This window comes from Alosa alosa, chromosome 5, assembly GCF_017589495.1.
Source record: "Alosa alosa isolate M-15738 ecotype Scorff River chromosome 5, AALO_Geno_1.1, whole genome shotgun sequence".
NCBI lineage: Eukaryota > Metazoa > Chordata > Actinopteri > Clupeiformes > Clupeidae > Alosa > Alosa alosa.
Window position 1 is genome coordinate 28,790,917 of NC_063193.1, and position 23,016 is coordinate 28,813,932.

Consider the following 23,016-nt stretch of genomic DNA (forward strand, 5'->3'; position numbering starts at 1 on the left):
CCTAATTAGCCACAGGTAATGACATCACTGGAGCCCCACCTGTAAGTCAGTGCTTGCCCTACCATGTGACCCTAACCTGTCGTAACAACACACACACACACCCTCTATTAAACTCTAACACACTCCAGTACTCTGCTTCACTCACACTCTTTCTCAACTCATTAAAGTGTGCGGTGAGGACCAATACACACACTCGCATCCAACTGGGTTTTCACACGGGTGTGACGTCACTCTTAATTACCAGCTGCACTTACTTACTTGCACTTGCAGTACTTCATCAGGCTCAATTATCATGTAGCAACACTACATCAATCACTAACATGTAGCAACACCACATCAATCACTAACATGTCGTAACACTACATCAATCACCTTAGCATGTAGCAACACCACATCAATCACCCTAATATGTAGCAACACCACATCAATCACCCTAACATGTAGCAACACCACATCAATCACTAACATGTAGCAACACCACATCAATCACTAACATGTAGCAACACCACATCAATCACTAACATGTAGCAACACCACATCAATCACTAACATGTAGCAACACCACATCAATCCCTAACATGTAGCAACACCACATCAATCACTAACATGTAGTAACACCACATCAATCACCCTAACATGTAGTAACACCACATCAATCATCTTTGCATGTAGCAACACTACATCAATCACTAACATGTAGCAACACCACATCAATCACCCTAACATGTAGCAACACCACATCAATCACTAACATGTAGCAACACCACATCAATCACCCTAACATGTAGTAACACCACATCAATCACCCTAATATGTAGTAACACCACATCAATCACCCTAATATGTAGTAACACCACATCAATCACCCTAATATGTAGTAACACCACATCAATCACTAACATGTAGCAACACAACATCAATCACCAGAACATGTAGCAACACACTACAAGCATTTGATTAGGAGCTGCTTTGGAGTGTATAGAAATTTATTTTGGTGTTTGTGTTTGTGTGTGTGTGTGTGTGTGTGTGTGTGTGTGTGTGTGTGTGTGTGTGTTCCCGTTGCAGAGTCTAAGCTGGCCAACTTCTGGAAACTGGTGCTGGACGAAAAGAAGCCTCTCTTCACCACAGAGAAGTTTCTATCACAAGCCAACGATGAAGGTGTGGGGTTGCACTCATATACACACACACACACACACACACACACACAAGCAAGCAGGTCGAAGCATTCACACATAGGCGCATATGTAGAAATATACACACACATACACATCAATACATTTCCTCATCACATACCCAAATACAGTACCTAACTCACACACACACGCTTTAGGCAGAGGTCTTGAAGTGTGCGTGTGTGTGTTGTGATTAAGTTGAGTGTTGAGTTGTGTGGCGTTGTTCTCCTCCCTAGCCTTGTGTACGGTTCTGCAGCTGTGTGAGAGACTGTTCCTGGACCAGCCTCACCGACTCAACAACAGCAAGTCCCAGTAAGCAGACACACACACACACACACACACACACACACACACACACACACACAGTTTTTCTCTGTGCATCTCCCTTACCAGGACAGCAGGATACTCTTCTTCCAACTGTTCGCTAAGGCCAACACCCACTGGCGGTGACATTCACGTCTATGGATTTGACGCTCAAGAGATTGAAACATTTTCTAAACTTTGGCATTGACGCGCGCCAGTCGGCATTGGCCTTTAGTGGGACTGTTATGTAATTCCCATTTAGTTTTCTATAAAGCCTTAAAGGTGCTCTGCCACACAAAACCGTTTTTACTTGTATTTTTTTAAACATGTTAGGTCCATATGTGTTTGTGCTATGTTGTGAATGTGAAAATGAACAGCTACCTCCTCTGTCAGCTCTAGCCACTGAACAGAAATAAGCGGAGAAATCAGGCCAATTGCAAAAGCTCTTCAGATTGACGTGGAACTGATGAGCTCATTACTATTCATGAGCTCGCACACGCCCACAAAATTTGTTTAGCTCTGACAGTTTTCGTAGGCCTATGCAAGAATGTCTGAATGTCAACGGACTTGTGCGCTATGCACAAATAGAACTTCAACAATGCATTTTGCCCAAGAACCCAGACTTGAGGATCAAATGGCTTCAGTTTATTTTTTGAAACAACGCCAACTACAGGTTTAATGAACTCGCTAGCCTAGCAGGTTTTATTTATGCACATTTGGACAATGCTAGTACTCGCTAGCCAATCTAAGTTCATGCCATGAAGCTAAAATTAGTTGATAACGGCTGTCATGTTATGGACGAAACCTACTAGCTAGCCAATCAGAGTCAAGCAGCTTAGCTTGTAGAATATTAATGAGAACTGGTGCAAATCGAGCCGAGTCTTCATGCAGGCTTTCAATACCACACTAGAATGGCTTGAAACAAGCTAACCAAGGCATGTTTTCCACAAAAAATGTTAGAGTCCATGGTAGAACCTCAGACATTACCACAAAGTAATGCAATACGTGTGGCAGGGTATCTTTAATGACTAAAGCAGGGTTTCTCAGCGTGGCTGTTCTGAGGTTGAAAAGTTTGACTTGTAAAGCACATACTGTGTGAACTCAGGTGCACTCTGAGATGAATTAACCAATCAGCAGGTTCATCTAATTGATTAGTTGGTTGGTTGGTTAATTAATTAATTAATTAATTCATCGTCTCCGTAGGATGTACCAGCAGGCGCTGGTGGCGGCGCTGTTGTCACGGAGCTGGCGTGTACGCAAACGAGCCCAGCAGAGCATCAAGAAGCTCCTCTCCTCACTGGGCGGGGCCAGCCTGGCGCACGGCATCATGGGGGAACTGTGTGCGGTCATCACCAAACATAAGGTGAGAGAGAGAGGAGTTTACTGAGGTGGTCAGAGTATGTGTGTGGGACCTTGGTCAAAGCAAAACATACATTTACATACGAATGAATAAAATGCTCTGTTTCATGAGATAAGTGTGTGTGTTCTATATGTGTGTGTGTGTGTGTGTGTGTGTCCAGGTGCTGCCTCTTGATGCGCTGCTGTTGGAGACTGGTGAGCTGACGGAGGTGGGCCGGGCCTACGTCCCCCCACGGAACCTTGTGGAGGCGCTGTGTGTGATCTGCTCGGTGGCGGGACAGTGGAACGACCCCGCGGAGACAGAGAAGCTGGCCATGGAGGCCCTCGTCGCCTCCCACCACCCCTCCATCAGTGAGTGCTGCTCTGTGTGCGTGTGTGTGTGTGTGCGGTAGCCTTTGTTTGTACGTCACCGTGTGTGTGTGTGTGTGTGTGTGTGCGCGTGCGTGCGAGCGCTTGTATGTGGTTGTGTGTGTGTGCGCGTGTGTGAGAGCGCTTGTATGTGATTATGTGTGTGTGTGTGCAGGCGCACGTCCGTACGCACTGTGCGTACCACCAGGCTACTCAACAACGAGAGAAAATTTCCTGTGTGTGTGTAATGTTTATTCACACCAAATTGGCCCACCATACCTTCCCAACTATGCACGTTATACCATTAGCTGCATGCCATCAGGATATTTCCAATTTTTTTATTACGTAAAGTTAGTGAACAGGTTATCAAAATTAACGCGCACACATTTTGTTTGAGCAGGAGACAGAATACGCACACAGGCACGCAACTAGGCTACTTGATTTCTTTTACTCGGCTATCTGTATATGGTTATTAGCACACAATGTTAAAGGAGAATTCCGGTGTGATATTGACCTAAAGTGTATTGAAACATGATACCGAGTGTGAACGTATGTCTCATAGCCCATCTCGGCTTGTCCCCTGCACTCCAAAATCTGGCGCTAGTTAGCCGATGCTACCAACAGCTTTTTCAATAGTGGTGCTTCGGCATCGGGCTAGTCATGCGAATAAATCACTGTTTTACACCCATTTACGAGGCTCAATGTATCTCCACACTTCATTCAGTGGAAATAATTCAGTGGAAATGCATGGATTCCAGTTGCTGCTACTGGAAGAAACTGGAATCCATGCATTTCCACTGAATTATTTTTGGAATCTGATCCCTTATCATACCTGTTCATTCTTACTCGTCGCTCGACTTATTGTACTAATTCTCCTTTAAGCTAATTCACTAACTCAATACTAATCATGGATATCACAAGTTTAAATAACGAAAACAGAAAGGATGGAGGCAGCAAAGCTAGAGGAGTTATTTCTGATGGGCAAGAACAAGGTAGGCAATTGGTGTGCTTGTCAGAACGTTAGACTGCATTACAGCTGTTTAAAGCCAGACGTAACGGTAACGCTAGAACAAAACTAAAGGTAACTTTAGCCTATATAGGGCTGTATCAAGTTGTCCAAATGAATAGGTCATTGTATTGTTATGCCATCTAGGCTACTTTTTGCTGACCAATGCACGGACCTAAAACCGAGAAACGGACAAATATTGTCCACGCGTGAATTTTTTTTTTTGCCGGGGATGGTTGTGCGTACCATAGCATGAATTCCTGCAGGCACCCCTGTGTGTGTGTGTGTCTGTGTATGTGTGTGGTATTACTGAAGTGAGTGAGAGTGTGTGTGTGTGTGTGTGTGTACATTTTTCCTCCGTGTTCAGGTCCAAAACACACAAAGCATTAATGTGTGTGTGTCCCTGTAGTGGTGGCGCGCTCCGACTTGTGGCCTCACCTGCTGTCCAGTATGAACCTGAACGCAGTAGAGTTCATCGACACACACCTGGACGACATCATGCCTCTTCTGCTGCAGGCTAGCGAAGAAAATACACAGGTAACCTACACACACACACACACAGGGAGAAGGGCTACTTGATTATGGCAAAATTCAGATTCACGACGATTATTTATATGGAGATATATTAAAGCACATTTGGACATACCATTCATTTTCTGAATAAGAAAAATGAAATGGAGGTCACTCGATGTCATCACTGTTATGTGAAGGTGAAGTAGAGGTCATTTGATGTCAGCACTGTTATGTGAAGGTGAAGTAGAGGTCATTTGATGTCAGAACTGTTATGTGAAGGGCTGTGCTAGACTTACAACTGAGCACAAAATGGAAAAAAACCTTCCAAAACAGAATACCTCAAAATATTTTGATTACCGGTATGTTGTTTTCATAGTCATGGAAGTCACAATCCAAAAGGATTTGCAACTCTATTTACAGACACAGACACAGACAGACACAGACACAGACACAGACACAGACACAGACACAGACACAGACACAGACACAGACACAGACACAGACACAGACACAGCTCTAACATCCCACCTCTGTCCCTGCAGGCTGTACGGAATGCTGCTGGGTCTCTCTCCAACCTCTCTCCGTCTAAACTCCTCCCACGCATCATGGATCACGTGATCAAGCGTCTGGCCAATCCTGCGCTGGGACAGGTGACTCGCGATGAGTACGGCATTATGAACACACCAGAGGGAGAGCTCTACGACAAGAGCGTCATCCAGAGGTGTGTGTGTGTGTGTACACTTACACTCTACATTAATATCAGTACACAGATGTCTGTAATGGCATCTAGTCTTGCTTTTAGCTGCAGCCCTAACACACTAAGTGTGGCTGTGTAACTGTGTATTTATCTAGGCATTTATCCTTCTGTGTGTGTGTGTGTGTGTGTGTGTACACTTACACTCTATTAATATCAGGACACAGATGTCTGTAATGGCATCTAGTCTTGCTTTTAGCTGCAGCCCTAACACACTGTGGCTGCTTAACTGTGGGATTCCAGTCTTGCTTTGTGTGCTTTAACCGTTGCAGTTGAGTGTGTGAGTGTGTCAGAGCAAGAGTGTTATCCAAGTCTGTTTCATCAAGTATGTGTGGAGGCATTTATCCTTCTGTGTGTGTGTGTGTGTGTGTGTGTGTTGTTTCTCCTCTCAAGATGTGTGTGTTGATCATCAGTCTCTGCATGCTTACTTTCTAAGCATGTTTACCACCTCACGTGAATGTCTGCTTAACTTTCTCTGTGTGTGTGTGTGTGCAGTGCTCAGCAGGAGAGTGCTAAGAAAGGCAATATGAAGCGTGAGAATAAGGCCTACTCCTTTAAAGAACAGATCATCGAGCTGGAGCTCCAGGAGGTGAGAACACACAACAAACAAACAAACAAATAAACAAACACAAACATTCTGTTCCCCAGCGGACCTGGGGCCTGTACTATGAAGCGGGGTTACTGGCTTATCTGGGTAACTTCGAGAGTAACTTGATCACGTGTGGCGTAACTTCCCCTTTAACCCGTATCACGAAAAGGTGGATAGGTTTTAACCGAGGTATGCTGCCATGGCAATTTACGCTTGCATCTCAAACCTGTTCGAGCAGGTTATGTTCTTGGTTAACCCGAGGTTTCGTTAACCACACCCTTTATAAGTACCACCCCCACTAACAATTTCTCCCGAGACATGTCGGCGTGCCTGGATGATCCATACGACATTGGAGCGCAAATCGTGAGGGACTCTCTTCGCGAGGGCTTAGGGTTTTAGAGACCGCCAGAAAATATATATAGCCTACCAGAACGATATTCTCTATGAAGATATAGATTGTCAGCCGAGGGAATTCGTTATCTTTGTCAGATGATCTAGGAATACGTCTCATAGCAATGCCCTTATGTGGACATTCATGTATTCCATCTGTGATGCTGAACATATAAGCAAGAATACTGTATGTCCGAAAATAAATCGGACATAGGCCTACAGTATGCTGAACATCTGAGCAAGAATAGCCTAAAATAAATCGGACATAGCCTACAGTAGGCCTAATAAATAAAAAAATCACCATTTTAACAAACTTGTTGAATTGAATGTCATATTACTGTACCCTGCACATAAAGGCTACACATTTCCACAGCACCAGAATCCCAATCGAATGCCTCCCCAACCCCTCCAGAATCGGCCTTCCACTATTATTTGCATGGCCAACTCCTCTGCTACTGTAAAACACTGGTGCCTTTCCTCCTACAGTAGTGTTCAAAGACACCTTTTCTTGTTAGCTTCTCTCTCTCTCTCTCTCTCTCTCTCTCTCTCTCTCTCTCTCTCTCTCTCTCTCTCTCTCTCTCTCTCTCTCTCTCTCTCTCTCTCTCTCTCTCTCTCTCTCTCTCTCTCTCTCTCTCTCTCTCTCTCTCTCTCTCTCTCTCTCTCTCTCTCTCTCTCTCTCTCTCTCTCTCTCTCTCTCTCTCTCTCTCTCTCTCTCTCTCTCTCTCTCTCTCTCTCTCTCTCTCTCTCTCTCTCTCTCTCTCTCTCTCTCTCTCTCTCTCTCTCTCTCTCTCTCTCTCTCTCTCTCTCTCTCTCTCTCTCTCTCTCTCTCTCTCTCTCTCTCTCTCTCTCTCTCTCTCTCTCTCTCTCTCTCTCTCTCTCTCTCTCTCTCTCTCTCTCTCTCTCTCTCTCTCTCTCTCTCTCTCTCTCTCTCTCTCTCTCTCTCTCTCTCTCTCTCTCTCTCTCTCTCTCTCTCTCTCTCTCTCTCTCTCTCTCTCTCTCTCTCTCTCTCTCTCTCTCTCTCTCTCTCTCTCTCTCTCTCTCTCTCTCTCTCTCTCTCTCTCTCTCTCTCTCTCTCTCTCTCTCTCTCTCTCTCTCTCTCTCTCTCTCTCTCTCTCTCTCTCTCTCTCTCTCTCTCTCTCTCTCTCTCTCTCTCTCTCTCTCTCTCTCTCTCTCTCTCTCTCTCTCTCTCTCTCTCTCTCTCTCTCTCTCTCTCTCTCTCTCTCTCTCTCTCTCTCTCTCTCTCTCTCTCTCTCTCTCTCTCTCTCTCTCTCTCTCTCTCTCTCTCTCTCTCTCTCTCTCTCTCTCTCTCTCTCTCTCTCTCTCTCTCTCTCTCTCTCTCTCTCTCTCTCTCTCTCTCTCTCTCTCTCTCTCTCTCTCTCTCTCTCTCTCTCTCTCTCTCTCTCTCTCTCTCTCTCTCTCTCTCTCTCTCTCTCTCTCTCTCTCTCTCTCTCTCTCTCTCTCTCTCTCTCTCTCTCTCTCTCTCTCTCTCTCTCTCTCTCTCTCTCTCTCTCTCTCTCTCTCTCTCTCTCTCTCTCTCTCTCTCTCTCTCTCTCTCTCTCTCTCTCTCTCTCTCTCTCTCTCTCTCTCTCTCTCTCTCTCTCTCTCTCTCTCTCTCTCTCTCTCTCTCTCTCTCTCTCTCTCTCTCTCTCTCTCTCTCTCTCTCTCTCTCTCTCTCTCTCTCTCTCTCTCTCTCTCTCTCTCTCTCTCTCTCTCTCTCTCTCTCTCTCTCTCTCTCTCTCTCTCTCTCTCTCTCTCTCTATTGACTGCGATGGCCAACTCCTCTGCTACTGTAAAACACTGGTGCCTTTCCTCCTACAGTAGTGTTCAAAGACACCTTTTTCTTGTTAGCTGTAAAACAGAGGCCAAGTGAAGGCTATAAGCTAGGCCTACATGTTTTCATAATTAAGAAATATTAATGCAAGCTATAACTATATAAACGTACTATTCTGAATAATGTTTTTGTGTTTCATTTTCACCTGCTGCCATGTGCGTTTGGCAATGGTGTTGCATCTGAAATGTTCACAGGATTAGGCATACACTAAATCAGTCAATGGGGGCTACTTAAACATTTAATTATCCTTATTACTGTAATCTATATGTGTGAATTGTGTTCCATCTGTAGGCCTTTCTATGAACTCAAAATAGGCTATTTAATTATTTCAACTCATTTCAGACATTCCGCAAGCTACTAATCCTCCGTAACACATGAACAGAACATGTGGGAATAAAACTTTACTTTTAGGCATTTAGGCTACCCGATCTGCAATACGTTGCCACCAGCCTTGATTTGTTCACTGCCGACATATTTGATTTTTGTCGTAGAGTGGGTTTTAATTCTTCATAACTTGTCATAATAATTGTGCATTCCTCGTCCGTAAAATAAGGTGAACGCGTCATCACTGAAAGTGGTGAATTCGCTACCTTCCGCCCACTTTAATAGTCGCACAAACTCCAATTAGGTTAACCCGTCTCAACAAATCAACTTCATAATCAGCGTCGTAGTACGATTAACACCACTTAAGATAACCAGGTTTTGTCAACCCTGGTTTAACAAAGTAACCCTGGGTTACATCTGGGTAGGTTAAGCTCCCTTCGTAGTACAGGCCCCTGCTCAGTACTGCCCTGGCCAGGGCCTCAGTCCACATCTAGTACACGACTGCAAACAAATAAATCTTATCAAATAAATAAGTCACACAGTCCAGAGTCAGATAATCCAAAACCTTCCTCTCCTTCAACCCTTCTCTCTCTCTCCTTCTGTTCTCTTTTGCTCTCTTTTCTTCCCTCTCTCTCTCTCTCTCTCTCTCTCTCTCTCTCTCTCCCTGCTGTAGGAGATGAAGAAGAAAAAGGGTATTAAGGAGGAGGTGCAGCTGACCAGCAAGCAGAAGGAGATCATGCAAAGCCAGCTAGAGAAGGAGTCCACCATCCGCAAGAGGCTGCTGGGGGTAAGACACACACACACACCACAGAACATCTCTCTCTCACATACATACACACACACACACACACACACACATATTCTATTAGCACATCCCACTTATTGGTCAATAGTCACACACCTTTCTGCTAAGTTAACACAGACGCACACACCCTATAAGTGAGTTGACACACCTCTCTGTGTCTCGACTTTCTCACTGAACATCTCTCCTTGTCCACCGTGTCTGTAACTGTCCCTGTCCCTCCGTCTCTCCCTCTCAGTTGGACACGGAGCTGGAGTACCACATCGGCCTGTTGGAGGCGCTGCTCACCAGCCGTCCTCCTCAGTTGGCATGGCAACTGCCGAGCGTGCTGCAGGCCATGCTGCCCCTCCTCCACTCCCCCCTGGCCGCACCACGCCTCCGCAAGGCCTTCCTGGACATGGGGGTCAGCCTCATGCCCAAGGACATCCGCAACCTGGGTAAGACACACACACACACACACACACACACACACACGTCTACGTCTACCTGATGCCTAAACAAATGTGGAACTTGAGTAAGAGACACACACACACACACAGGCATTAGCCTCATGTCCAACCTGGGTAAGAGGCATACGTGTGCACGCACACACACACACAATTATTATTGGTTGCCTTTCAGTGTTGCCCGTTCATGTGTGGTTCATGTATGTGGTGTCAGCAAAGGCAAACAGCAACTCTACAGGTGGCACTCAGAGAGGGTCTCTCCATACTCTCCCTGAAACCCACTTGATGTACACACACACACACTCACTCTTCCATACACTCCCTGACGCCCACTAACACAGATGCCCAATTACATCATAAGGTGGTGTTAGCATTTTTATCCAAGTATCTCTGGTCTTATCCTGTGTGTGTGTGTGTGTGTAATGCGTGGACTAGCGGTCCTGGTAGGTCATGTGACCCTGCGTCTGTTGAAGCCGGAGTGTGAGCTGGACCCAGCCTGGGACGAGGAGGATCTGACCACTGCTACCCAACGCACAGTTCTGATGCTCTACACATACACTGTCCCCCAGAGAGAGAGCAAGACTGGTGAGTTACACACACACACACACACACACACACACACACAATTATAATTGGTTGCCTTTCAGTGTTGCCCGTTCATGTGTGGTTCATGTATGTGGTGTCAGCAAAGGCAAACAGCAACTCTACAGGTGGCACTCAGAGAGGGTCTCTCCATACTCTCCCTGAAGCCCACTTGATGTACACACACACACACACGCACCACGTAATGCTAAAAACACAATATGTGCCACAGAAAGACCCAGACCACAGAGTCCAACAGTGTTCAGTCATGGCAATCATCAATAGTTAACAGTTAATTAATCAGTAATTATTGTGTGTTTCTCTGTCTGTTTGTGTGTGTGTGTTCCTCCCTTTGTGCGCGTGTGTGTGGCGCTCCCCTTGCCTGCATGTGTGTGTGTGTGTGTGTGTGTGTGTGTGTGTGTATGTGTATGATCTGACCATGTGTGTGTGTGTATGTGTGTTTCCCCCTGTGTGCGTGCGTGCGTGCGTGTGCGTGCCTGCGTGTGCGTGCCTGCGTGTGCGTGCCTGCGTGTGCGTGCGTGTGTGTGTGTGTGTGTGTATATGTGTGTTTCCCCCTGTCTGCGTGCGTGTGCGTGTGTGCGTGCCTGCGTGTGCGTGCCTGCGTGTGCGTGCGTGTGTGTGCGTGTGTGTGTGTGTGTATGTGTATGATCTGACCATGTGTGTGTGTGTGTGTGTGTGTGATCTGACCATGTGTGTGTGTATGATATGACCATGTGTGTGTGTGTATGTGTATGATCTGACCATGTGTGTGTGTGTGCGTGCGTGTGTGTGTGTGTGTGTGTGTGTGTGTGCGCGTGCGCGTGTGTGTGTAGCAGAGGCCCAGCCGCTGTCTGCGCCAGCGTTCTCGTTCTGCTTCCCGCTGCTGCAGGCGGTGCTGAGTCAGAGCAGCGGCTCCAGCGACGAGACGGAGGTCATGATGACCCGCGCCCTGCAGGTCATCAACCAGCATGCGCAACTGCGCAGCCAATCAGACGACGCCGATGAGCTCATCGATGAGGTGAGAGCTCAGCGCTGAACCACCGCACTCATCAACCCAACAGTGTGCTTTTTGGGATCGTTCACTCATTTCCCGTGTGTTAGCCACATTGTGTACAAACCGTAGGACAGTGTTTTATGTAAATTGAAAAACATAAACATGTTTTTGCCGCAGTGGCCTGTTGCGTAGTGAATCAGAATCATGAAGAAGAATGTAAATAAAAGGCATCTCCATATATAGCCTCCCCCTGTGTATTAACCTCATAGCTGATTATATGTGTGTATGTGATCATGTGTGTGTGTATATGAGCATTTTTATTGTGTGTGTGTGTATGTGTATGATCTGACCATGTGTGTGTGTGTGATATGACCATGTGTGTGTGTATGATATGACCATGTGTGTGTGATATGACCATGTGTGTTTGCTTGTCTCCTCCAGGACGGACCACAGGCGCTCTCCGTGGCCATGCTGCTGCTCCTCCCTGCGTTATCATTTCCTCCATCCACTGCGGTGCCACACCTCCATGCTGGGTCCTGGGGTCCTGGGGTCCACACACTTTTTCCTGCCTGGGGTCCATGCCTGGGTCTCTCCGTCCCATGGATTTTTACACACACCTCCATCCCCCGCCTGCAGGTACACACACACACACACACACACCTCCATCCCCCGCCTGCAGGTACACACACACACACACCTCCATCCCCCGCCTGCAGGTACACACCTCCATCCCCCGCCTGCAGGTACACACACACACACCTCCATCCCCCGCCTGCAGGTACACACACACACACACACACACACACACACACAATTATAATTGGTTGCCTTTCAGTGTTGCCCGTTCATGTGTGGTTCATGTATGTGGTGTCAGCAAAGGCATACAGCAACTCTACAGGTGGCACTCAGAGAGGGTCTCCCCATACACTCCCTGAAGCCCTCTTGATGTACACACACACACACACACACACACACACCACTTGGATATAGTACACACCTCTATCCCCTACCTGCAGGTACACACACACACGTACACACACACACAACCCACATCTCACACACTTTTAGATACATTGTACATGTATGTGCGTGCATATCCTGCTGAAAGGTTCTGTTTTGTGTTTGTTTATTGTGTGTGTGTGTGTGTGTGAGGTGCTGGCGTCGGGATGCCTGACGGCTCTGTGTATGAGTGCAGGAGGAGCAGAGGGCTGTACGCTGGCTGAGCAGCAAGAGGTGGACGTGCTGCTGGGGGCTCTGCTGTCGCCCTGCTTCCCCGTCAGAGACGCTGCCCTCAGGGTGAGCTGGAGAGATAGATATATATATATATCAGAGACGCTGCCCTCAGGGTGAGCAGGAGATAGAGATATATATATCAGAGACGCTGCCCTCAGGGTGAGCTGGAGATAGAGATATATATATCAGAGACGCTGCCCTCAGGGTGAGCAGGAGATAGATATATATATACACACACGCATGCATCTGCCACAATCGGACCATAGGTCTTCTAATTTCACTCTTTGTCAGAATTCAAATTTGATTTCTTCCTCTCTGTTTCTCTCTCTCTTTCTATCACCCCTCTCTCTCTCTCTCTCTCTCCCTCCCTGTAGGGTCTGCTGGAGATGAAGATGGCTCTGCCCACTGACAGTGCCCCAGTTTCCCATCACCTCTCTCTCTCTCTCCCTCCTGGTTGAAAAAGTGGCTCTGCCCACTGACAGTGCTGACTCTGGGTTGAAAGCGCTGGGACTCTGGGTACGGGGAGGAGGAAGGGGGCGCTCTCGCTGAGAAGTGAGTTGTCTTGACCATTTGACCTGACCTCTCGTTAAGATTGACATGTGTGCCCCTGTCAATGGCGTGTGTGATACTAATGTGTGGCATGATCGCTAATGTTCCCCCTTTCTCTCTCAATCCTTTTCACCTTTTGTACTACGTCTTTCTTTTTCTCTCTCTCCCTCCCTCCATCTCTCACCCCACCCCTCCTTTCTTCTTTCCTTTCCTCTCTCTCTCTCTCTCTCTCTTGCTCTCTCCCCCTTCCTTTCTTCCCTTCTTCCTTCACCCCTTCTTCCCTTCCTCATCTCTTTTTCCTTCCTTTTCTCTCTCTCCCTCCCTCCATCTCTCACCCCACCCCTCCTTTCTTCTTTCCTTTCCTCTCTCTCTCTCTCTCTTGCTCTCTCCCCTTCTTTCTCTCTCCTCACCCCTTCTTCCCTTCCTCTCTCTTTTTTTTCCTTCCTCTCCTCTCTCCATCTCTCACCCCTCTTCCCTTTCTTCTCTTGCTCTCTCTTCCCTTCCTCTCTCTCTTTTCCCTTCTTCCTTCACCCCTCTTCCCTTCCTCATCTCTTTTTCCTTCCTTTTCTCTCTCTCCCTCCCTCCATCTTTCACCCCACCCCTCCTTTCTTCCTTCCCTCCCTCTCTCTCTCTCTCTCCTCTTATCCCCCCCCCTCCACTAGGATATGGGAGTCTCTGTGTCTGGAGCTGGTTCCTGAGCTGTGTTCGCTGCTCATCGGCGATGTCACTCATCACGAGGAAGTGGTGCGGTCAGCGGGGGCGGAGGCTTTGTCCACCGCCGTCAGTGAATACTGCGACCAGTCACCCACCGTTCTCGCTCAGCTCACTGAGCTCTACCACCAGAAACTATACGTAAGGGCACAGAACAAACATATATATATATATATATATACACAAATACACATATACACAACAGCTCACTGAGCTCTACCACCAGAAACTATACGTAAGGGCACAGAACAAACACGCATATATATATATATATACACATATACACAACAGCTCACTGAGCTCTACCAGCAGAAACTATATGCAAGCACAGACACACAACACACACTCAGCGGCTCAGTGAGACTTTTTCCAGGAGGATTTGTTCTTACTGAGGTTGTACTAACTGTGGGAGTGTGTGTGTGTGTGTTTCAGAGACCCCCTCCTGTTCTGGATGCATTAGGACGTGTCATCTCTGAAGCACCACCTGACCAGTGGGAAGCCAGGTAACTCCGACTACATACACTCATGTGTCCTTTGCTGGACCGCTTTGTTTGTGTGTGTGTGTGTTTAACGTGTCAGTGTTGGTGTGTGTGTTCAAGTGCGGTATAGCCCTGGCGCTGAATAAGCTGGCCCAGTGTGTGAGTGTGTGTGTAATGTGTCTATATGTGTGTGTGTGTGTGTTCAGGTGCGGAATAGCCCTGGCGCTGAATAAGATGGCCCAGTATCTGGACGAGTCCCAGGTCACTCCTCTGTTCCTGTTCTTCGTGCCCGACGCTCTGAACGACAGACACCCAGAGGTCCGCCGCTGCATGCTGGACGCTGCGCTATCTGCCCTCAACACACACGGCAAGGTATGACACACAGACAGACACACAGACACACAGACACACAGACACACAGACACACAGACACACAGACACACAGACACACAGACACACAGACACACAGACAGACACACAGACACACAGACACACAGACACACAGACACACAGACACACAGACACACAGACACACAGACAGACAGACAGACAGACAGACAGACAGACAGACAGACAGACAGACAGACAGACAGACAGTACGGTCTGGCCTCAATACACATGGCAAGGTATCACACACACACACACACACACACACACACACAGTACTGTCTTCCCTCAATATGCATGATATCTCACACACACACACACACACACACACACACACACACACACAATTATTATTGGTTGCCTTTCAGTGTTGCCCATTCATGTGTGGTTCATGTATGTGGTGTCAGCAAAGGCAAACAGCAACTCTACAGGTGGCACTCAGAGAGGGTCTCCCCATACACTCCCTGAAGCCCACTTGATGTACACACACACACACACACACACACACACACACACACACACACTCTCTCTCTCCAAGCTACCACACTGGGAAGAGCTAACAGAGGATGGATGTGATGGTGGCCAATAAGGGGTTCCAACAGATGAATATTCCTCTGAGCCGCTGATTTGGAAGGAAAACACCATGGAGGCTTAACAGACTGTGCGCCACTCTTGGATTATTAATCCAGATTGACACATATTTTGAAGTGTTGCCTTTCTGTCTCTCGTACAGAATTAAAGAGCATTATTGATGTGTGTGTGTGTGTGGTTTCCAGGACAATGTGAACTCACTGCTGCCCGTGTTTGAGGAGTTCCTGAAGGACGCGCCCCAGGATGCGAGCTACGACTCTGTGCGCCAGAGTGTGGTCATCCTCATGGGCTCGCTGGCCAAACATTTGGACAAGAGTGACCCCAAAGTCAAGCCCATCGTCGCCAAACTCATCACCGCACTCTCCACACCCTCACAACAGGTATGGCATGAGGCCATCTCTCTCGCTCCGTCTCTCTCTCTCTCTCTCTCTCTGTCTCTCTATCTCTCTCTCTTTTTCTCTCTCTCTCTCTCTCTACTCCCTCTCTTCCCATCCCCCCTCTCTCTCCCTCCCTCCCTATAACTTGCTCTCCCTTTCTCTCTCTCTTTCACCATATTTTTTATGTTCACTCTCTTGTCTCTCTCTCACTGCTCCTCTGTTGAGGTGTCATGACGAAGACGCAGGGGCCATGGCGCGCAAGCCGCTGTTGACCTTTAACCCCTTTGTTACCTTGTTGACCCCTCTAGGTGCAAGAGTCGGTGGCTAGCTGCTTGCCGCCCCTGGTGCCGGCCATCAAGGAGGACGCAGGGGGCATGGTGCGCAAGCTGCTGCAGCTCCTGCTGGAGAGCGACAAGTACGCCGAGCGCAAAGGCGCAGCCTACGGACTGGCCGGCCTGGTCAAGGGCCTGGGCATCCTGTCGCTCAAGCAGCAGGACATCATGACCACCCTGACCGACGCCATCCAGGACAAGAAGAACTTCCGACGCAGAGAAGGTCAGATGCTCAGCAGGCCGCGGCAGCGTCATACCTGCCAGTACTGATGATGTTCTCTCTCTCTCTTTCGTTCTCTCTCTCTCTCACACACACACACACACTCTCTCAGTCAACAGTCTATATGGAAATAAATTAGTGTTTGTGATGGTAATGTGTGTGTGTTTTGTGTGTGTGTGTCTTTTGGCCAGGTGCTCTGTTTGCGTTTGAGATGCTGTGTAACATGCTGGGGAAGCTGTGTGTGTGTGATAGTAATGTGTGTGTGTGTGTGTGTGTGTGTGTTGGCCAGGTGCTCTGTTTGCGTTTGAGATGCTGTGTAACATGCTGGGGAACCTGTGTGTGTCTCTGTGTGTGTGTTGCCCAGGTGCTCTGTTTGCATTTGAGATGCTGTGTAACATGCTGGGGAAGCTGTGTGTGTGTGATATATATGTGTGTGTGATAGTAATGTGTGTGTGTGATGGTAATGTGTGTGTGTGTTTTGCCCAGGTGCTCTGTTTGCTTTTGAGATGCTGTGTAACATGCTGGGGAAGCTGTTTGAGCCCTACGTGGTGCACGTGCTGCCTCACCTCCTGCTCTGCTTCGGGGACGGGAACCAGTACGTCAGAGAGGTAACTACGCTCCTCTCTCCCAGCCCCAACACACACACACACACACACACACACACACACACACACACACTCACCCACACAGTGTTGTTTTTGGTCTTTCTTTCTGATCTCCTATGCTCCCAGTCCCCCATTAACTCCTCTTCTCCTCTCTCTCTCTCTCCCTCTCCCTCTCTCTCCCCTCTCTCTCTCTCTCTCTCTCTCTCTCTCTCTCTCTCTCTCTCTCTCTCTCTCTCTCTCTCTCTCTCCCTCTCTCTCTGTCCAGGCTGCAGATGACTGTGCCAAGGCGGTCATGAGGAACCTCAGTGCCCACGGGGTGAAGCTGGTGCTGCCATCTCTGCTCGTGGCGTTGGAGGAGGAGTCCTGGAGGACCAAAGCAGGTCAGAGGTCAAACTGTGATGTTTTCCATTGTGACATCACCAGGTGCAACTTCTGCATTGTTTTCACTCTCATAAGCACAAATGTTTCCACAACTACAATCTTTTGACTGGAAACGTGTGTTCTCAATTTTCTTTTTTGTTGTTTGACTCCTTGCTGTCTTTCTGTCCGGTTTGTGCTACCTTTTGTCTATATTGCTCTCTCCGTCTTTTTTTCTCTCTCTCCCCCCTCATTATTTTTCTGTGTTCAGTCCTATTCAAATGAGATTCATTGGCATGAGTATTTCAAAGCAGTGTTGCTCAAGCAATGCTATTACAGTAAAACAATTATATTGGTAATAGCTAATCCAGTAACATTAATAGCAATAATGATTATATTATATTGATAATAGCTAATTCAGTAACACTAATAGCAATAATGATTTCTAATAGCTAATTCAGTAACATTAATAGCAATAATGATTATAACATATTGATAATAGCTAATTCAGTAACACTAATAGCAATAATGATTTCTAATAGGGCAATTCCATGGAAAATTACGTTTTTTGTAACATCCATAACGCGAATAAAATGTGATGGTATGGTATGATATGAATGATTATATGAAATTTGAGCATTTGCTATTTTTGGCTGAAGAATGTACATGAGAAAAAATGCACAAAAAATGAATGTTACCATTCACATCATACAACACTAATAGCAATAATGATTTCTAATAGCTAATTCAGTAACATTGATAGCTATAATGATATTGATGATGGCTAATTCAGTAACATTAATAGCAATCATGATTTCTGTCTTCCACTCTCTGACCTCTGACCCCAGGGTCTGTGGAGCTGCTGGGTGCGATGGCCTTCTGTGCCCCTAAGCAGCTGTCGTCGTGTCTGCCCAGCATCGTGCCCAAGCTCACGGAGGTGCTGACCGACTCGCACGTCAAGGTCCAGAAGGCTGGACAGCAGGCCCTGAGACTGATCGGCTCCGTCATCCGCAATCCCGAGATCCAGGGTGAGAAGAACGGAACACACACATATACACGCACACACACACTCACACTCCCACACACTCCCACACACTCCAACTCACACGCACACACACACACGCACGCACACACGCACATACAAACTCACACTCACGCACACACACACCCCCACTCACACACACACACACCCAGACATTTGCTGTACATATGGGGCCTAATGCTTTAATCCCTACCCCTACCCCTCTCTGAATCGGATAGCATCTATCTGTATAGACTCCTATATTAACCATAGACAGTAAAAGATATGGACAGAGTCATCACGTAGCCGTCAGAAGAGACGTAGAAGAGGCGAATTTCAACCGTTTCCTGTTGGTCGACGTCAGAAGAGACGTATAAGAGGTGAATGTCAACCGTTTCCTGTTGGTCGACGTCAGAAGAGACGGATAAGAGGCGAATGTCAACCGTTTCCTGTTGGTCGACGAGGTTTTCTGCGCAGGCTCAGGGGACGTAGATGTAACGTAGGCATATGTAGTCTGACTCGTGTAACTCCTGTGATGGCTGCACCGAGAACTTCGCTGAAATATTGTGGTCTGATGCTCCAGATATCCTGAATCTCCCTCCGTCTTAAATGTGGTCATTAATCTTTGCCATTAGCTAATTGCAATAGTTCAAATTGGAATTTTGTTTGAAAATCGATTAATTGTGCTGCCCTAATCCAGATGTCCTGAATCCCCTCCAACTTGTATATGGTCACTAATCGTATCGCTTGTACCTGAATGTGTGAGGCGACTGATGTTATCAGGTCCAGATGTCCTAAATCTCTCCCTCTGGAATGTGAAACCCTACCCCTTTTGAATCTATTAGCATTTATCTACATAGATATAGATATGGACTGTGATATTACCAAATCCTGAATCCCTTCCATCTTTATTGTGGTCACTAATCATAGCCCTTGACCCCTTTACGCCCTCAGTGATCACGCCGATAAATATAAACATAAACATAGAGGAGGGGTGGTGACGTGATGTTTTCATGTGTATGAATCTGATAGCATATACCTGTATGGACTGATATTATCACATCCTGAATCCCCTCCTTCTTGATTGTGGTCAATAATCGTATCGCTTGTACCTGACTGTGTGAGGCGACTGATGTTATCAGATCCAGGTCCATTTATCTACATAGATATGATATAGATATATATATGGACTGTGATATTACCAAATCCTGAATCCCCTCCATCTTGATTGTGGTCACTAATCGTACCCCTCGACCCCCCTACGCCCTCAGCGATCACGCCGATCCTGCTGGACGCGCTGACGGACCCCTCCCACAGGACGCACCACTGCCTGCAGACGCTGCTGGAGACCAAGTTCGTCCACTTCATCGACGCGCCCTCCCTGGCCCTCATCATGCCCATCGTGCAACGCGCCTTCCAGGACCGCTCCACCGACACGCGCAAGATGGCCGCCCAGATCATCGGCAACATGTACTCCCTCACCGACCAGAAGGTGAGAGAGGAGGGGGAGGGGGAGGATGGAAATATAATGTGAAATAGAAATAGAAATGTAAAATAGAAATGTAAAATATGAATGTAAAATGTAAATACAAATGTAAAACATAAATATAAACGTGGGGGTGGGGGGGGGTGGAAATATAATAACGGGATGATTTTATGTGTATGATTTAATGCAACACCAAAGAGTTTTTTGTACCTTAAAATATAGTGGTTCATCAACTCGTAACAGGGTGAACAGCACTTTCCTCTATTCGCTTTGCGACCCTCTATCAGCTATAACCGCACTATGCAAGTTTGCCAGATTGGGTAGCAGATCTGTAGTTCGATGGAATGAGACAAAAGAAACTACAAAACTGACTTGATTCTGATGTCACAATACACCATACTTTCAAAAAATCATGCAACATACTCTACCTTGTCTGTGGACACACAGTTATTTGCAAAGCTGATGCTGGATAAACAAATAGTGTGCGTGCGACAGAGGAAAAGTGCTTTGGTGTTGCTTTAATGTGGCATAGTCTTGTAGTCCCCTAAAGCATAGTGTAGTGTACTGCGGCATGTATATGTACTGTGGAGACCCAAGTCAAGTGTACCATAAACATATGTTGTGACGTTATGATTAATATATTAAGATAAAGATTAAAAAAAAAAGAGAAAAACGAGTGAAACTGATATCTTGAGTGTAAGAAATCAAGAGTGTTTCTTGTTCCTAGAGTGTGTTAGGAGTATGAATTGTATTAATCTGTCTCTCTCTTTGTGGTCAGGACCTGTCTCCATACCTGCCTAGTGTCATCCCTGGACTCAAAACCTCTCTACTGGACCCAGTCCCCGAGGTGGGTGTGTGTGTGTGAGAGAGGGAGAAAGAGAATTCACTCTTTCAGATCCAACTCTTCAATGCACTGTTAGATATGTGTTTATTAACACTTAGGGAGATAATCTGTTGATTTATAAGTCAAAGCACATGTGCCTTTTCCATACAATGCCATTCAGTACAACTGTATTGTCACTTTTTACTGAAATTCACTAGAACTTGCCTCTTGCATTCAAAGATCTAATTTTAGAGATAAGTGTGAGTGAACCTGCGTCATGTAAAGGTGTTATGGACATCATGGTGTTGAGATGACTGATGACTCATATGTAGCTATGTAGCCTGTGGTGGAGTGTGTAGAGATAAAAGATGTACTCATATGTAGCCTGTGGTGGAGTGTGTAGAGATAAAAGATATACTCATATGTAGCGGGTGGTGGAGTGTGTAGAGATAAAAGATATACTCATATGTAGCCGGTATGGGTGGGCGATATGGACAAAAAATATATCTCAATATTTTTTGTGATTTTGACGATAATTAGTCGATATCCTTTAAAAACATTTTTGTAAAAGTCTGAGTTACTTTACAGCTCATTATTTATGAATAGCATCAATACAATAATAACCAATAACCTGTGACTTTTTAACCAAATCAACCAATGCATTGTCACTCTGAGACATTTCCAATTTTGCCCCCACTTGTGTGTGTAGCAATGACATGGTCTAGCCAGCTACATTAGAGAAGATGAATAGGCCTAACAGTTTCCCAAGAGAGTTTTCAAAAACCTTTATCCTACTTAGGATTCACTGTAAAACTAAGCAGACCAACAGAGTACATCTCAGTTATTTCCTTCGATGTTTTGTTTAAGAGAAATCATGTAGGCTTGCATTCCAAGTTACAGAATAAAAACTAATGCGTTAGCTTATGGCTAATGTATATGAGAAATCCCATAGATATGCTAACGGTTAGCATAATCGATACACGTAGATATTTAGAGCGAACTTTAGTCCATTTACAAAAGGGTTCTTCGTTTACAACTGACTACTAAAATACTCAAAGGCTAATGTTTTCTCTCCATATAATACCATGTAGGAAAATATGTGACTGTCTCATCAATGCTCCCAAGTAGGCCTACGTCTCGGTCGCTACACAAAATAAACATTAGGCCTGCGTGTGACAAGGTGGACCCACTAGCGATCATGTGACACTTGCTCTGCTGCAAACGAGGGGCTTCTCTCGCATACACCTCCTTTATTTAGTGAATGTATGGGGTTTTAATGCGTGATTTCGAGTGTTTTTTCCCCCATAAGTAATTTAAATACTCGATAATGTCAATTTGCACACCGTTAAAACAACAATCACGATATTATCGCAGACGATATATATCGCCCACCCCTAGTAGCCGGTGGTGGAGTGTGTAGAGATAAAAGATATACTCATATGTAGCCTGTGGTGGAGTGTGTAGAAATAAAAGATATACTCATATGTAGCGAGTGGTGGAGTGTGTGTCCGGCGCTGACCTGCGGCGGTGGTGTGGTGTGTGTGTGTGTGTGTGTGTGGTCCGCAGGTGCGCACGGTGTCTGCGAAGGCGCTGGGTGCCATGGTGAAGGGGATGGGCGAGTCCTGCTTCGACGACCTGCTGCCCTGGCTCATGGAGACGCTTGCGTCCGAGCAGAGCTCAGTGGACCGCTCCGGAGCTGCACAGGGTGAGAGACACACACACACACACACACACACACACACACACACACACACACAGACACAAATAATTCACCCCACACACACACACACACACACACACACACACACACACACAGAGAGACAAATTAACACATGCACAACACACAGGGTATGACACCACTCTCAAGTCTCTCAGGGTGAGAATGGCATACACACATGCACACATACACACATGCACACCAGGGATGGAAATGAGCCCCCCGCCAAATGCGGGTAGTTCTGTGCGCTGGCGGGTGAATTTGGTCAACTTACCAGCCACTGTGGCGGGTAGAGCTACTAACATACCACAAATTGTCAGATCGGTCTAATAATAAGAAAGTGTCTGTAGGGATCATGTAGCCCTAGCGTTGCCAGCCTATAAAGGTAAATCGTTGCTGATTTGAAGTTCTACAACTTCGTAGTGAGCATACCACCGCATAGCCTATAGGCACTGGTGCAGCGCTTCACTTTCACTTCACTACCATTAAGAAACTGTCACTATGCTTTCATGTGCCACTGCTAGATTATTTCAGGATGACTGCATAGACATAAATCTAGTGAGATCTGTGGATCTGCGTTATATCTTCACAGGCTAATATTCTCACCTAAATAGTTCTCTTTTGAATTGGCCCGTATAGCTATTTTAATCCGGCCCGCCGACACGCGTTGCTATTTAGACCTATGAGACATCTCCACACCCATTTGTCGTGGTGA

General features: G+C 46.5%; 2 protein-coding genes across 3 annotated transcripts in view; one reads left to right on the forward strand and one right to left on the reverse strand.

Moving 5' to 3' along the window:
* Positions 1-23,016, reverse strand: part of LOC125294633 (tripartite motif-containing protein 16-like) — a 587,664-nt gene that overhangs the window by 110,631 nt on the left and 454,017 nt on the right. The gene's annotated exons all lie outside the window — the stretch shown is intronic.
* The window catches only part of gcn1 (GCN1 activator of EIF2AK4), a 48,751-nt gene that overhangs the window by 11,341 nt on the left and 14,394 nt on the right, over positions 1-23,016 (forward strand). The window contains 26 exon segments of the mRNA XM_048243533.1: positions 1,066-1,158; positions 1,409-1,484; positions 2,679-2,838; positions 2,996-3,185; positions 4,598-4,725; positions 5,244-5,422; positions 5,951-6,044; positions 9,263-9,376; positions 9,630-9,828; positions 10,273-10,422; positions 11,253-11,437; positions 11,855-11,941; positions 12,566-12,709; positions 13,021-13,072; positions 13,123-13,198; positions 13,858-14,047; positions 14,339-14,409; positions 14,592-14,757; positions 15,549-15,743; positions 16,049-16,295; positions 16,779-16,900; positions 17,163-17,277; positions 18,103-18,282; positions 19,547-19,767; positions 20,540-20,608; positions 22,151-22,289. Of these exon segments, the coding sequence (XP_048099490.1) occupies positions 1,066-1,158; positions 1,409-1,484; positions 2,679-2,838; positions 2,996-3,185; positions 4,598-4,725; positions 5,244-5,422; positions 5,951-6,044; positions 9,263-9,376; positions 9,630-9,828; positions 10,273-10,422; positions 11,253-11,437; positions 11,855-11,941; positions 12,566-12,709; positions 13,021-13,072; positions 13,123-13,198; positions 13,858-14,047; positions 14,339-14,409; positions 14,592-14,757; positions 15,549-15,743; positions 16,049-16,295; positions 16,779-16,900; positions 17,163-17,277; positions 18,103-18,282; positions 19,547-19,767; positions 20,540-20,608; positions 22,151-22,289 (3,642 nt within the window).